This window comes from Mustela lutreola, chromosome 14 (genome assembly GCF_030435805.1).
Source record: "Mustela lutreola isolate mMusLut2 chromosome 14, mMusLut2.pri, whole genome shotgun sequence".
Classification (NCBI taxonomy): Eukaryota; Metazoa; Chordata; class Mammalia; order Carnivora; family Mustelidae; genus Mustela; species Mustela lutreola.
Genome location: NC_081303.1, coordinates 18,575,266 through 18,590,626, shown reverse-complemented (window position 1 = coordinate 18,590,626; position 15,361 = coordinate 18,575,266). Strand labels below are relative to the sequence as shown.

Here is a 15,361-nt window from a genome sequence, read left to right as displayed (position 1 = left end):
AAGATCACAGGGCAAACTGCTGCTCCTTGAATTAGAGAGAATTTCAGCTTACCAGAGCAGAAACCCACCTCAGTGAGACCAAATATGGGGGAAGAAATCTAAGCTGTAACTGATAAATTGCTGGGGGTTCTGTATGGACAAGTCGGGGAGACAAAACAAAACAAAACAAAGCAAAACCCAGGAAGACTCAATCACAGGGGCAAGATTCACACTTCGTGCATTTTACCTCCAGGAGCTTTACCAGGTTCTCACAGTAAAGATCAGAGAAAAATACCTTTGGGCTTTCAGGAGAGGGAGGCAAAAAGTAAGCATTTTGAAACACACCAGTGCATTCTGAGAAAGGCAGGCCCACAAGAGAAACTATTTTACCAGACCTAACGTATTGGGGTTTTATCAGAGTCTAACCAGCCTAGGTGAAAGGCAAATAGCCAATTGCAGCTACTCAAGCCTTCCATGTGGAAGGCAATACACAAATCCGGCCCCCTCTGGCCATCCTGGACCAGGCAAATGGTTACAGAAAAAAAGAAGAAGGAGGAGGAGGAGGAGGAAGAAAAACTGTGAAGCATTTGCAAAATTTTTGATCGAATGGTAAGACTGCAAGCATACCTTGGCTATACTGTAGATTCAGTGCTAGACCACCATAATAAAGTGAATAAAGTGAGTCAAGGGAATTTTTTTATTTCCAGTGCATATAAAATTTATGTTTGCACTATACTGTAGTCTGTAAGTATGCAGTAACATTGTGTCTAAATAACAAATATCCATACCTTAATTAAAAAAATAAATTATTGTTAAAAATGCTAACTGTGATTGAAACCTTCATAGATTCATAATCTTTTTTGCCCACAGAGGGTCTTGCCTCCATGTTGATGACTGCTGACTGATCATGGTGGTGGCTTCTGAAGGCTGGAGTGGCTGAAGCAATTTCTTAAAATAAGACAAAAATGAAATTTGTCACATTGATTGACTATTTCACACATGATTTCTCTGTAGCATCAATACTGTTGGGATAGCATTTTACCCACAGGAGAACTTCTTCCAAAATTGGAGTGGATCCTCTCAAAAACATGTTCTTGCTTTTTCAACTAAGTTTATATAATATTCTAAATCCTGGGTTGACATTTCAACAACCTTCACAGCATCTTCCCTGGGAGTAGTTTCCATCTCAAGAAACCACTTTCTTTGCTCGCCCATAAGAAAGATCTCCTCATCCATTCAAGTTTGATCATGAGATTGAAGTAATTCAGTTACATCTTTGGGCTCCACTTCCAATTCTAGTTCTCTTGCTATTTCTACCACACCTACAGTTATCTCCTCCACTGAAGTCTTGAACTTCAAAGTAATCCATGACGGTTGAAATCAACTTCTCCCAAACTCCTGCTAAGGTTGATATTTGGACTTCTTCCCATGAATCACGACTGTTCTTAAAGTTCATTTGTGAACAATTTCCTGAGGGTTTTCAATTTACTTTGCTCAGATCCAGCAGTGGAATCACTATGTATGGCAGCTATAGCCTTAAGAAATGTATTTTTTAAATAATAAGACTTGAAAGTCAAAATTAGTTTTTAATCTATGGGCTGCAGAATGTTGTGTTAACAGGCATGACAACAACATTAATGTCATTATACATCTCCATGGACTCTTGGGTGGCCAGGTGTATTGTCAGTGAGCAGGAGTCTTTTAAAAGGAATGTTCCGCCCCCGCCCAGCCCCCGAGCAGTAGGTCTCAGTGGGTTTAATATTCAGTAAACTATGTTATAAAAAGATATACTATCATCCATGCTTTGTTGTTGCATTTATGGAGCATAGGCAGAGAAGACTTAGCATAATTCTTGAAGGTCCTAGAATTTTTGAAGTGGAAATGAATGTTGATTTCAACTTAAATTCACCAGGTACATTAGTCTCTAACAAATGAGCTTTGTAGCTAGGCTTTGACTTCTCTCTAGCTATGGAATTTTTAGCTGGCATCTTTTAATATAAGACTGTTTTATCTATAATAAAAATCTGTTTAGTGTGGCTACCTTCATTGATTATCATAGCTAGATTTTTTTGGATGACTTGCGGCAGCTTTGACATCAGCATTTGCAGGCTCACTTTGCACTGGTGTGTTATGGAGATGGCTTCTTTCCTTAATCCTCATGAACCAACCTCTGCTGGGTTCACACTTTTCTTCTGCAGTCACCTCACCCTTCTCAGTCTTCATAAAATTGAAGACAGTCAAGGCTGTGCTCTGATTAGACTTTGGCTTAATGGAATGTTGTGGCTGGTTTGATCTTCTCTCCAGACTACTGAGTCTTTCCCCATATCAGTAAAAAGGCCATTTGTGTGTTCACTGGGATAGTACTTTTAATTTCCTACAAGAACTTTTCCTTCTTGTTCACAACCTACCTGAGTAACTCCTTGCCACAAGAGGCCTAGCTTTCAGACTGCCTCAGCTTTTGACATGCTTCCTCAGTAAGGTTAATCATTTCTAGCTTTTGATTTACGGTGAGTGACATGTGACTCTTCCTCCCACTTGAATATTTAGAGGCCATTGTAGAGTTGTTAATTGGCCTAATTTCAATATTGTTGTGTCTCAGGGAACAGGGAGACCTGAGGATAGAAAGGAGGGGAACAGCCAATTGGTAGAGCTGTTCTATCAAAATACACATGATACTTATGATTAAGTTTGCTGTCATATATGGGCACAGTTTGTGGCTCCCCAGAACAGTCATGATAATAACATCAAAGATCACTTGATCACAGATCATCATAATAAATATAATAGTAATGGAATAATCTGAAATAGTGTAGAATTTCAAGAATTCCAAAATATGACACAGAGACCTGAAGTGAACAAATGCTGTCAGAGAAAAATGGTGCCAATAGACTTACTTAACACAAGGTTGCCATAAACCTCAACTTTTAAAAAGTGCAATGTCTGCAAAGTGCAGTAAAGTGAAGGGCAATAAAACAAGGTGTGTCTGTAGAATGTTGTTCTTTTACACCCTACCTCTACCTTATAAAAGTCCTGTCAACCACAGGTTTTTGTTTGTTTGTTTGTTTTTGTTTTTTTATTAAGTATATCATGTCTGGCTTTCAACAAAAAATTACAAGGCATACTAACAGACAAAAAAACTCAGTCTGAAGACAGAGCAAGTATCAGAAACAGACCAAGATATGGCAGGGATGTTGGAATCATCAGACCACAAATTTAAAACCACTATGCTAAATATGCTAAGGGATTGAATGCAGAAAATGGCCAACAGGCAAGAACAGATGGGTAATGCAAGCAGAGAGATGAAAATTCTAAGAAAAAATTAAAAGGAAATGCTAGAGATTAAAAAAAATGCTAACAGAAATGAAGAATGTCTTTGATACCTACATTAGTAGATTGCACATGGCTGAGAAAAAAATCTGAGCTTGAGGTTTTGTCAGTTGAAACCTCCAAAACTAAAAGGTAAAAAGAGAAAAACCCTGGAAAAAGGGAAGCGAACATCCAATAACTGTGGGGCAATTACAAAAGGTGTAACACTCATGTAATGAGAAAACCAGAAAAAGAAGAAAGGAAAAAAATAAATATTTGAAGCAATAATGATTGAGAATTTTCCCAAATTAATGCTAGATGTCAAGCCACAGATCCAGGAAGTTTAAAGAAAGCCAAGAAGAATAACTGCCAAAAGAAACTATACTTAAGCGTATTATACCCAAACTATAAAATATCGAAGATAAAGGAAAAAATCTTGAAAAAAGCCTGAGGAATAAAACACTTAATCTATATAGGAACAAAGATAAGAGTTACATCTTACTTCTCAGTAACCACACAAGCAAGAGGCAGAAAGAGACTTCTCTGCAGACCTCCATCAGCTCACCTGTAAAATAAATCTTGTGATTCCTATCCTACCTGTCACATAGTAAATGCTCAATGAAGGGTCTTGAATATTGTGAAGTATCTGTTAGGGGCTCGGGAGGAACAACAACAAAAAATTTTTTTAAGCCTCCTATAAATAGTAGATTTATAGAACGTAAAGAAATCCTCCAAATGACTATGTAGAAATTACACATTAGAAATTAATGGGTTTGTGGAAGTCCCGGCTATTCAATGCTAATAAACAACATGAAGAAAAGCGTTTGGAATTTTTTCAAGATTTAACTCTTCAACTATGTCACTCTGGGTCAATCATTTCCTTCATGTTCCAGGAAATTTAGGGAAAAGGTAGAAAGAGGGGGAGCAACGAATGTCCTTAATGCAAGCTCTGTGCCTGGCACCATGAAGTGCACTTGGCCTATATGATCCCAAACGGTTTCTAAACAACCCGAGGAGGCAGACATTACTATCTTTATTTTACACTTGTTGGGACTCAACAAGATTAAGTAATTTGCTGATGATTGCCAAGGTTCGAAGGAGTGGAGATGGGATTTAAAACCAAGCCTGCCTTATGGAAAAACATGAGCTCATAGGAATGGCAGCCGGGCCTCCTGGCCTGGACTCTTGGTCAGGGGTGGGCCATGTGTCAGAGCTTCTGGATGAGCCTGGCTGGTCCATGGTCTTAATCCAGAAGGGGGAGTAATATTTCCATTAATTTCTTGAATTGAAAATGACCTTAAGAGCCCCTGGGGAGTGACATACTGTTTTGCTGTGTCCTTTCCTTTAAGAAGAGTATGGGAGGCCCTCCCATTGTGAATATGGACGTCCTTTATTCTGGTTAATGATCTGCAGCTCTGGTTGAAGTGTAGGGGTGGGGACAGGCACCCCGAAGTGCTGCACACAAGCTGCCCCTTCCTCTGCAGCAACACTTGGATCAGTTGGAGGCTTTCAGAATGAAGGACAGACATCTTTTCCAACTTTTGTATAAAGAGGGAAGATTTTATGTCATTTCCAGACGTGCAACTGGAAGGTTTCTGAAGGTGGAAGGTGGACCTCTGTCTCTCCTGCTGTTTCCCTGCCACTTTCATTACTATTCAGTCTGAATGGGCTGTAAGAACTTCCTAAAAAAAAAATACAGAGCCCTTAAAGCATCAAGAGTCATTGAACATTAAAAAAAAAAATTCGTAAAGAAAATTATATATTTCTTCTTTAATGGGCTAGTCGCAATCAGATTTGATGACTGATTTGATTTTTCTGGTGAACATCGTGGTCTACACTAATTGTGAAGTGAGCCTCGTTAACTGTAAGGTCAGACAGGCATAAAGTGCATGTTCTGTTTTTTCCACTGCTTTCCTAAACCTCGCACAGTTCATTTACTCATGCATTCAACATGTCTTTACGGGGCAACTGTTATCTGCATGTCACTCTGCTACCTATTAGAGGCATAAAGAAAAACAGGGCATGGTCTCTGTCTTATAAAGGCTTATAGTTTAGCAGTGAGGAATATATATAAACAAGAATCTCAAGAAGGGGAAGAAACGTTGCAGAAAGAGAAGGGTGGGAAGAGAGAGGAGACAACCAGGAGGTGTCACTGTTGTGATGTCTCATCACCAGGTGGAGGGGAAGAGGAAGGACATTTTACACAATGTTGCTGGGGAATGAAATACGTGAGGAAGAGGCAAGAGATGAATATGGAAACCCAGACTGGGGTCAGATCGACAGTGGTCTTATATGTTACTAAGGAGTTGGGGCTTTTTCCGTCAGGCAAAGAAGGGTTGACAGCCAGCAAGGAATCAAACCTCGGTGCTACACCTGCAGGGCCTGAACTCTGCCAACCACATGAATGAGCGAGAGGATGGGTTCACCCCTGGAGCCTCTAAGAAGGAATGCAGCTCTGCACACCCGACATTAACCCGTTGAGTCCCAGCTCTGACTTCTGACCTACAGCACCGTAACATTGTAACATTGTATTGTTTTAAGCCAGTGAGTGTCTGGTAATTTGTTATGATAGCTAGAACACTAATATAGGGACTAGAAGAAGCCACCTTCCTTCCCTGGCCTTTCCCTTTTGATTTATTTGGCTTTGGAATATAGGTGGGTTTCAGTGGGGTGAAGTTCAGAGCCAGTGACCAAGAGAGAATTCTTGAGACATCTCTGGGGGCAAAACGGTGGTTTATTAAAGCCCATGGACAGCGCCCGGGGTGGGGAGGGGGGGGGCAGAAAGCCCTGCTGCACTGGGGCTGTGAGGGGTGGCTGATTATATACTGTGGGGTTGGGAGAGGTAAGGGAAAGGGGAGGTTTTAAAAGAACTTTCATATGCTAAAGAGGACCTTCAAGATACCGAAGCTCCTTGCCAGTCGTGAAGTTAAGCTTGTCTTTCCCCTCTAGCAAGGCATTAACATTAGATAGTTGGGAGATTGTCCTGGAAGGACGACACAACCATCCCACCCAGGTATGGGGGGTGGGGAGGGGTTGCAGGGGATGCCGCTGCTGTCTTCCGCCAGCCTTCTGTTCCCTCCTCACTTTGATGCCAGTGACCCTCATCGGTCTAATGTTTGGACTTCTCCTCCTCCCTCCTAATGTTTTCTAAGATAGACCCCAGACCCAAATATAATTACAAGGGGGAAAGAAAAAGTTTAACGCGAAGATTTGCATTTGTTGGGCTGTGGGCCCTGGTTACCGAGCACCAAGTTTTGTTTGATTTGCACAGTATTATAAAAACTTTAAATTTCATGTTTTGTCTCTCTTCCTTTTTGTATTTGCCCTCCCCCTCCCTTTCTTCTTTTTCTTTCTTTCCTTATTTTTGCCTTAAGTTAAGGAGCTCTGTCTGGCCCCACTGAGCTGGCTGCCGGATCTGTTACTGTCCCCTTTGACAAGTGTTCACTTTCTAGCATTCCTTGTTACCTCTCATGGCTTGTTTACTCATTTATATGATCTGTTTGCATGCTGATTGCCTTTGTGACACTAGCCTAAATCTAGAGTGAAAACATACTCAATCTGGGATCTCTGAAGTGAGAGGATACAAAAGCAAAGGAAGCAACAGCAAGACTCAATAAATGAGCAGAATTACTTTTTTCAGTTCAGGGTGGTCCTATGAAGTATCGTGAGGTCTTCTGAATAATGTGTGTGCTTGCACCTCCGCGTGCGACTATACTTATGGATGAGTGTATATAGGTAGAGAATTATGAAATGGGCAAAAATCACAGTTTCAGATGAATTCTTTGAGTGAGGTTTCTCTTCCTTCAGTGGGACCCACCTACTACCAATCTATAGTTTCAGTTCTGCCTCAGTCCAACGGGAGGATATTTAGGTACATGACCCTGAATCAGTATTTTACGAGATCCTCATCATTGCTTTGTTGTGGCCTAACATCTTTTCTGGTTCCTTGTGCAAGGTTTTGACTTGTTTATCTTTGACCAAGATCATTCCTGACAGCTCAATTCTAATAGGGTTCTTCCCCATTCTCTTCTTGCCTTAGTTTCTTGCCTGATTTTTAAAAAATTATAATTCTGTCTCATGCCCTCTGATCTATCTGTTAACTCAAATTCTGTCTTGGAAACTTAGCTTCATTAGGGGAGGAAATTCTCACTCCTTTCTTCTGGGCCTTCCTTAGGCCGAATTTTTACTTCATTGGACTCTCTCCCAGTGGCCTGAGGCTCTCCACATGTCATCTGAGGCAACACCTTTTTTAGTCACATCTGCGTAGAGTCTTCTTGGCCTGTCACAATCAAAGCTCCATTCAGATGATCTCACTGTCCCAGGCATTTGTGTGCGGACATTACATTTTTCATTCTTGAGAAAAGTCTAGGAAATAAAAGATGTGAACATAGGAGGAAACTGCCTGGAAATTTGAGAGGCATCCCCAGTAAGCTTTCTAGTCTTTCCTTGTTCTGCAGCTCACAGGATTGAGCCCATCTTTTCTCAATTATCTCAAGTGGAAGGATCATTTAGGACATTTGGTCATTTTACTCCTGATTTTCTTCAAAATGAACCTAGTGCTCTATAACCATGACAATATTTTGGGCCTTTAGTTCAAAAAATTCCCAAAGAGTCTCTTTATCTATTAATTGACAATTAAACAGAACTCTAGGGAAGAGCTATTCCTTTTGGGCATGAAAAGTTATCTAGAGGGTGATCACGGAATGAGGACTAGCCGAAGATTTGGAAGTGGTATGCTACAGTCCAGACTCTGCCACTGACTACCTGGTGATCTGGGGAAAGACACTTACCGTCTGTGTGGCTTTCCTTATCTGTTTAAAAAGAAGTAATTTTTAACATGGTTACTCACAGGGTTGTGAGGATTTCCTAAGGATGGATCTGAGTCATCGTCCAAATTGGAGATCCCAGCATTAAGAACCCATCTGTTTACTGTTGACAAAAACAGCACCTTGTTTACTAGCGTGTTTAATGCCATCTACATACATTTGTCATGGGATTCGTTGACATTCATGAGTCAGAGATCTGCTCAAGGCTTTGCAGCTCCAGAGTGAATCAAGAACTCAGGTCTCTTGACCCCAAGAGTCAGGTGATATTACATGCCCACTGTAGAAAGAGCATCTCTGACAGGAACCCCAGGATCAAGGAGCACAGAGGTGCTTCTGTTCATGCTCTCTGCTCACATCTTAGCCACTGAAGTCCCATCCTACCATGTCTGGGCTGACATCCCATTGATCACTCCAGGGCAGATGACACTGGGCCATTTCATTTCTGACCAGAAAAGTTTTTGTCAGTGTTAAGAGGCTTCTGAGAGATGATGTGCCTCTGTTGGGAGTCTGACTGGACTACTTTCTCTCCTTTTTGGTGTCAGGTAATTTTGGTCTGAAGGAACAGAGGAGAGTGGCCAGTTATTAGAATGGCAATGAGATAACTGGCATACTCTGCTGGTTTGTTGCTGGCATTCCCTTTAGGAATAGCAGTGTCCAGACCAAAACCCTTTGACCTCAGGGTAAGGCTCCTTGAATTCTTCTTCTTACCTTCCTCTCCAAGAACTGATAATCCCTGAAGCTATGTATTGCTTTTCTGTACACAATTCCAAAGTTCTTGTCTTCCAGGCAAGTGATACTGGGGCAGCTCTAAACTCCTGTTGACCTTGTAGAAGATATGAGAAGATGGGCTGGCTGCTGAGGAAACCAGGCCTTCCAGTCACATGGCCTGGTGTCTATAACCCTGACTTTCAAGCAGCTCTTTGGCTCAGTTTGGTCTTCCACGACCCACTAGTGATTTTCTCAGAGCTCTAATGTAGCATGAATTCCACTTTGGTGCTTGTACAGAAGTGAGTTAGGCTGAATCAGATTTTTTTTTTTAAAATTTTATTTATTTATTTGACAGACAGAGATCACAAGTAAACAGAGAAGCAGGCAGAGGGTGGAGGGAGCAGGTTCCCTGCTGAGCAGAGAGCCTGATGTGGGGCTCGATCCCAGGACCCCGAGATCATGACCTGAGCTGAAGACAGAGGTTTAATCCACTGAGCCACCCAGGCGCCCCACGCTGAATCAGATTTTGACAGGCTCAAGTCCTTTATGGTTTTATTGAAAATATCCTGCCAAGTAGAACAATTCTTTTTCTTTCCATTTAATGCCCTTTACCTTGAAAAGCTTGAGTATCAGGGAGGCTGGTAATAAAAGATCAAATGAGACACTCTTCTCCTAGCATTAATGTTCTCCTAGAAGGTGGGTCAGGGGATCCAACTTCCTAAAAGTGCCTTAGTTGGAGACATGTAAGGAAACCCACCGAGAAACCCTTCCCTAACTATCTTGACGATAGGACTCTCCAGAAGAAGCAACCTCAACTTCTTGGTTTTCATCTGCTAAGGAGTGTCAGGATGTGGAGCTAGGTCTCTGGGAAATTTCTCCCCCATCTCCCATTGTACACGTGGACAACACAGCTCTGAACTGAAGAAGAGGACTTCTGACCCATGCCTATGCTGGGACAGGACACAGCTGCACAGTGGTGATGGGGTAAGTTTGCTAGATGAAGCTAAAGACAAATGTAGAGAAAAACTGCATCAGAATTCAGGGTACAGGCACTCACTTGAGGGCCTGCAGCCCAGGAAGGCCGTCCCAGAACAACCTCTGGGGAAACACCTTCAGGGAAGGAGTGGGGAAATGGAAGGTGAAGCAGTGATGCTCCAGGGACATTAAGGAGACCTGGTCTGAATGCTGCAGTACCTTTGGTCTTAGGAGACACTTTGTCTGGATGCAAAGGTCATGATGCCAACCCCAAAGACCCAGGGAAGTAACAAAAAGAAATGAAGCCATATGAATACTAGAATCACAAAGTTTAAGGCTGTTTGGACCCTATGGATTATGGGCAATATTCCATAGTGGCCTCCCCCATTAAGGATTGAGGGAACATATGCAAATGGGCAGAAAAGGCAAGCTGGTGTTTCATGCCCATAAGCAGCAGAAAGAAATAGTATCTTCAACCTAGAAACAGGTGGTATAGGGGGAAAGAAAAAGCTTGTCAGGAGAGACCATGTGGAAACCAAGGCAACTTTAATACTTGGAAGAGGGCTTAACTCCTTGAGGCTGAAGATGGGAGGAGAAAAAGGATGTAACGTGGCTCCGATACGGATGGCTCGGACCAGAGTGTTTATTACTGGGATAGGAAGATCTGTAGCAGGCACTTCCGGGAAGCAGAAGGTATGGGATGGAGGTTCTGTTCAAGGCCAGCAGGTGCTCTCAGAGGAAGGGGGAAACAACAACTGGGATGTTACAATTGTGTCCACACACACATTGGAACCACCACACACACAGAGGAGCCAGCAGAGCTACAGACAAGCCTAAGGGACCTGCCTTCAAGGGGCTACAAAAGAATTAGGAAGATACAATCATTCAGATGAGAGCTGTGCACAGAGCCCCAGAAAGGCAGTCAGGAGACCTGCTTCTCATCCCATCTCTGTCACTCACAAGCTGGGTGATTTGGAGCAAATCGCTTCACATTTCAGGGACCTCAGTCTCCTTGTGGTCATTAAGGAGCTTGGCCAAACTGGATTAGAGTCACCATCTTAGTAGTTAGATCAGTGGGATTCTAATTCCAACTCACAATTTTGGCCTGGACTTGCTATTACCTCCCTCTGTTGAGGCCGAAACCACTCAATACCTCTGAGCAAGGTGAATCTTAAGATGGCATGGTCTCCTGGAGAAGAAAGACACGGAACATTAAAATCCCTTATAACACCCAACAAAATAAATCTTTATATGTAAGCAAGGAAGTTCTTGACAACATTCCTTGGAGTATAGGATGTTCCTGACAGATATTATCTAAATCCAAGCCTCTATATTTGAGATCAGGGAGGTAAAGGCGATTTATTTCCTACTTAGGTGAACCTCTCAGAGGGGCAGGAACTTGGCTCCACAACCAGCCAGAGCTGCTTCTCTCACTCTTCATGCAAGCTAGTGATGGGTTAAGTTTCAAAAGCCTCATTTGTACTCCCCAAAGGGAGTGGGACGCTTGTTTGGGAGGAGGCTGGAAGGGAGGGAGGGTTAAGTATCTGGAAAAAATGGACCTGAGAACTGCATAGGCTTAAACTAAAACCATGGAATGCTCAGCTCTCTCACAGGACAATTTGTTGCTGTCTTTAAGACTCCTGTCCTATCTCCTTATTTTGCTCTGATGCTGGTACCGGTTTCAGACTCACAGACCTGTTCTCTTTGGTTCTCAGAACCTTCCACTGCAGAGACATCCAGTCTTGCTCTCTCCAGACACTGCTCTGTGCACCCTCTTCCCCCTCTTTAATATTTCCTTACTGATCTCAGTGCAGATATTAAGAAAGGGATTGAGTTTAACTGCTCTGCTAAGAAAACATGTCTGTGTTTGTTTTCAAACACATCTATTTGTTTATTTATACACATATTAATAATATACAATATATGAATGACATATAAAGAGTATATTAATAATAAATATGTAGATCGCTCATAATCACACCATGCAGAGATAATCCTATTAATACTTTATTTCTGAAATTTTCCCATGCTCTCATAAAAATCACATACTTGCATAAAGATATATATATATTTACCACATGAAAATCATACCCCAAATCCATTTTTTAATTTTCTTATTTAACACCATAAAACAGATGCTTTTCAAATGATAGGGTTTCTGGAGATAGTTGGAGCAGGGGCTTTTAAATAGCAGTAAAGCAAGTCACCACCTATCTACCCACCACACAGACCATGACCTACATCCTGAGGCTGTTGAGAGGTACTGCTGAGGAGTGTGGTACATGGGTGGGGTACCGTTTTGCTGTTACTGATATCAACAGACAAAACCTACTCTAAGGCTTCTCTGAGAGCCAAGATAATGAGATGCCCACCCCTCCAGGAAATACCCTCTATGAAGTCTTACCTTGGTCCTTTGGACCTTTGCTTTCTTTCCCTTTATGAGTCTCATTCTTTAGAGAATGGAGCTATAGGTCATGGTAGAGCTTACCTCCACTCCAAGGAGAAGACTTGTGTGTGGGCTTAGGAGAAGTTTTTTTATCCTTGTGTTTCTTCCCCTTGAACTGGAAGTAAGAGCGGGCTGCTTTCCAGGAACAAAACCTGTGAGAAGATTGGCTTCTGGTCACGTGGAAAAAGTTACCTGCTGAAGAGGCTGGCACACTGAGCACAGGGCAACTGGGTCAGGGCCACTCCTCACAGAGAGCAAAGTGTGCAGTAGAGAAGAGGAAAGACTTGGCCTTGGAGTGCTGCCTGTCAGAGGCCCTTCTTCTGAGCCCTCTCTGTGTCCAGGCCTAGCTCCAGTGAGGACCTTGTGTGGGCAGTATGTTGGGATCCCCTTTCGGAACCAGTGAATGGAGTCTTTAAAGAATCTGCTTTATCCAGGTCTGAGTAAGAGTCAATCCCTCCAATGCTTGCTTGAGCATCAGACTATGAGCTCTCCACTTAATCCCACGTGGTACAGCCTGAGTGTCTGACTGATTTCCTCTCAGGTCCCAATCCCTGGTTTTATCTTGTCCCTTACTCAAAGTCATGACCCTGTCATCACATTCCCAGCAGTATGAGTAAACCCCTTCCTCACATGAACTTGCACTCATATACTTACTCAATCTAAGAACTATTGCTCCCTGGAGTCCCTCACAACTCTCTTCATCTGTTCCCCCCTGGCCCCTAATGCCTTGCTGTCCATCAACCCACTCTTGCATTGGACCCCTTGGAGGTTGGTCTTGGCCAAGATTGGATTTATTTTCTATCCTGCCTTTTCTCTGATAGTCTTAACTCATGCCCTCTTTCCCATGCCCCCAAGGGGCATTCTATTTGATCCAGCTGTTTCTCTCATTCCACTCGCTATAATGGGTCTTTGTCCCATCAGGAAGCTCCCAGCATGCCACAATGCATACTTTATAGTGCTTAAAATATTGAGAGACCTTGTTTCTAATCCTGGTTTTACCATGTCCAAGTGCTCCTAGGCATCTCTTAGCCCTTTTGAACCTCAATTTACTCATCTATAAAATAGGGATAATGACACTTTGCCCCACCCATCTCAAAGGGCTGTTGAGAGGTTCATCTGGGATAACATATGTAGACACAGTTTGTGCAATATAAAACTCTTTATATAGGAGTGTATAGGAAAGCAAGTGAAGAACCAGCTGCATAAGGATTAGGGATCCAAAGTCTCCCTGAAGCAGTCTATACTTCCTAAATAGGTGTGAAGCAGTGCCGAGCACTGACTCAAGCCAGGAGCAGCATGCATTTCTCAGGGTTCTGATCCTCCAGAAAGTTTCAGGACAAATTTCTGTTTAGTCCTGCTTAGCAGAACCAGAATCAAGTCTGGACTTGGTGCTAGATAACAACTAATGTTCAAAGGATAAACTGGTTATCTTGAACTTCAATTTTTAATTCTTTTTTAATCCTGTATTAAATAATGTATTATCATAGAGGTTTTATTTTTTTTATTTTTTTTTTTTAAAGATTTTATTTATTTATCAGAGAGAGAAGGAGAGAGAGCGAGCACAGGCAGACAGAATGGCAGGCAGAGGCAGAGGGAGAAGCAGGCTCCCTGCCGAGCAAGGAGCCCGATGTGGGACTCGATCCCAGGACGCTGGGATCATGACCTGAGCCGAAGGCAGCTGCTCAACCCACTGAGCCACCCAGGCGTCCCGAGGTTTTATTTTTTTTAATTTAACTGAATTACATTTATTTTTTCCTTCCAAAGTTTTCTTTAAATCCAAATTAATTAACATATAGTATAATATTTGTTTCAGGAGTAGAATTTAGTGACTCATCACTTGCATGTACTACCCAGTGCTCATCGCAACAAGTGAACAAAGGCTCTCCTTAACACCCATCACCTATTTACCCCATGTCCCACCCACTGCCCTCCATCAACACTCCATTTGTTCGCTAACATTGAGTCTCTTATTGTTTTCCTCACCCCTCTCTCCTTCTCTCTTTTTTCCCCCTTCCCACGCATTCATCTGTTTTATTTCCTAAATTCCACATGTAAGTGAAATTACATGGTGTTTGTCTTTCTCTGACTGTCTTGTTTTGCTTAGCATAATACACTCTAGCTCCATCCACATCACTGCAAATGACAAGCTTTCATTCTTGTTGATGGCTTAGGAATGTTCCATGGTGTCTATATACCACACCTTGTTTATCCATTCATTAACTGATGGACACTTGGGCTCTTTCTATACTTTGGCTATTGTTGATAATGCTGCTGTAAACGTCGGGGTGCAGATAACCCTTCGAATCTGTATTTTGTGTCCTGTGGTTAAATACCTAGTAGTACAATTGCTGGATCATAGGATAGTTCTATTTATCATAGAGGTTTTAAAATAAAGGTTGGAGGTTGGTAAGCAACCTTTACACTTCTCTTCCACTAAAGTAACACTTATGCATGCATGTGTGTGTGTGTGTGTGTGTGTGTGTGTGTGTGTGAGGGGAGGTCCCCTAAGAGCCAGAATCATAAAATAATCTAAATATCCTAATTAGCCCTGTCTTGGAACATTTCAGCCTCTGGTCACTGTCATACAGGGCCCCGTGTGGAATGTATAGGTTGGCACTATACACTATAGGAATGAATAACCGGCTGGGAGAACCTGGACCAGTGTCTCAGCCCAGATTCGGCAGGCTAGGTTAGAAACCAGTGGGCCACAGTTGCATTTGTCCTGCAGATATTTTGTTTGTTTCATTTTTGTTCTTTGGCCTTCGTAATTTCCTCACCATGTTTTAGTTTTGAGTGTGTTGCCACATTTGCCACTTTAACATTGGGAGATAGGACATCAAAACCTAAATTTCTGGGACACGTTGGTGGCTCCGTTGGTTGAGTGACCAACTCTTGGTTTTGGCTCAGGTCACGATCTCAGTCATGAGATGGATCCCTGTGTCTGGGTCTGTGCCCAGCGGGGAGTCTGCTTGAAGATTCTCTTCCTTTCTGCCTCCCTTCACTCTCTCTCTCAAATAAATCAATCTTTTACAATAACAACAACAACAACAACAACAACAACAACAACAAAACTCCTAAATTTCTAAGCTCCTCTTGAGAATGTAATATGTAGCAACTGTGC

The 15,361-nt window shown here is 42.3% G+C and overlaps 1 protein-coding gene across 1 annotated transcript in view; it reads right to left on the bottom strand.

Moving 5' to 3' along the window:
• Positions 1-10,053: 10,053 nt before the first annotated feature.
• RGSL1 (regulator of G protein signaling like 1) overlaps positions 10,054-15,361 on the bottom strand; it is a 75,683-nt gene continuing 70,375 nt past the window's right edge. The window contains exons 19-20 of the mRNA XM_059146786.1: positions 12,283-12,392; positions 10,054-10,983 (exon numbers count right to left, since the gene is read on the bottom strand). Coding sequence (XP_059002769.1) covers positions 10,865-10,983; positions 12,283-12,392 — 229 coding nt within the window. The 3' untranslated portion in view covers positions 10,054-10,864. The remainder of the gene's footprint in view (positions 10,984-12,282; positions 12,393-15,361) is intronic.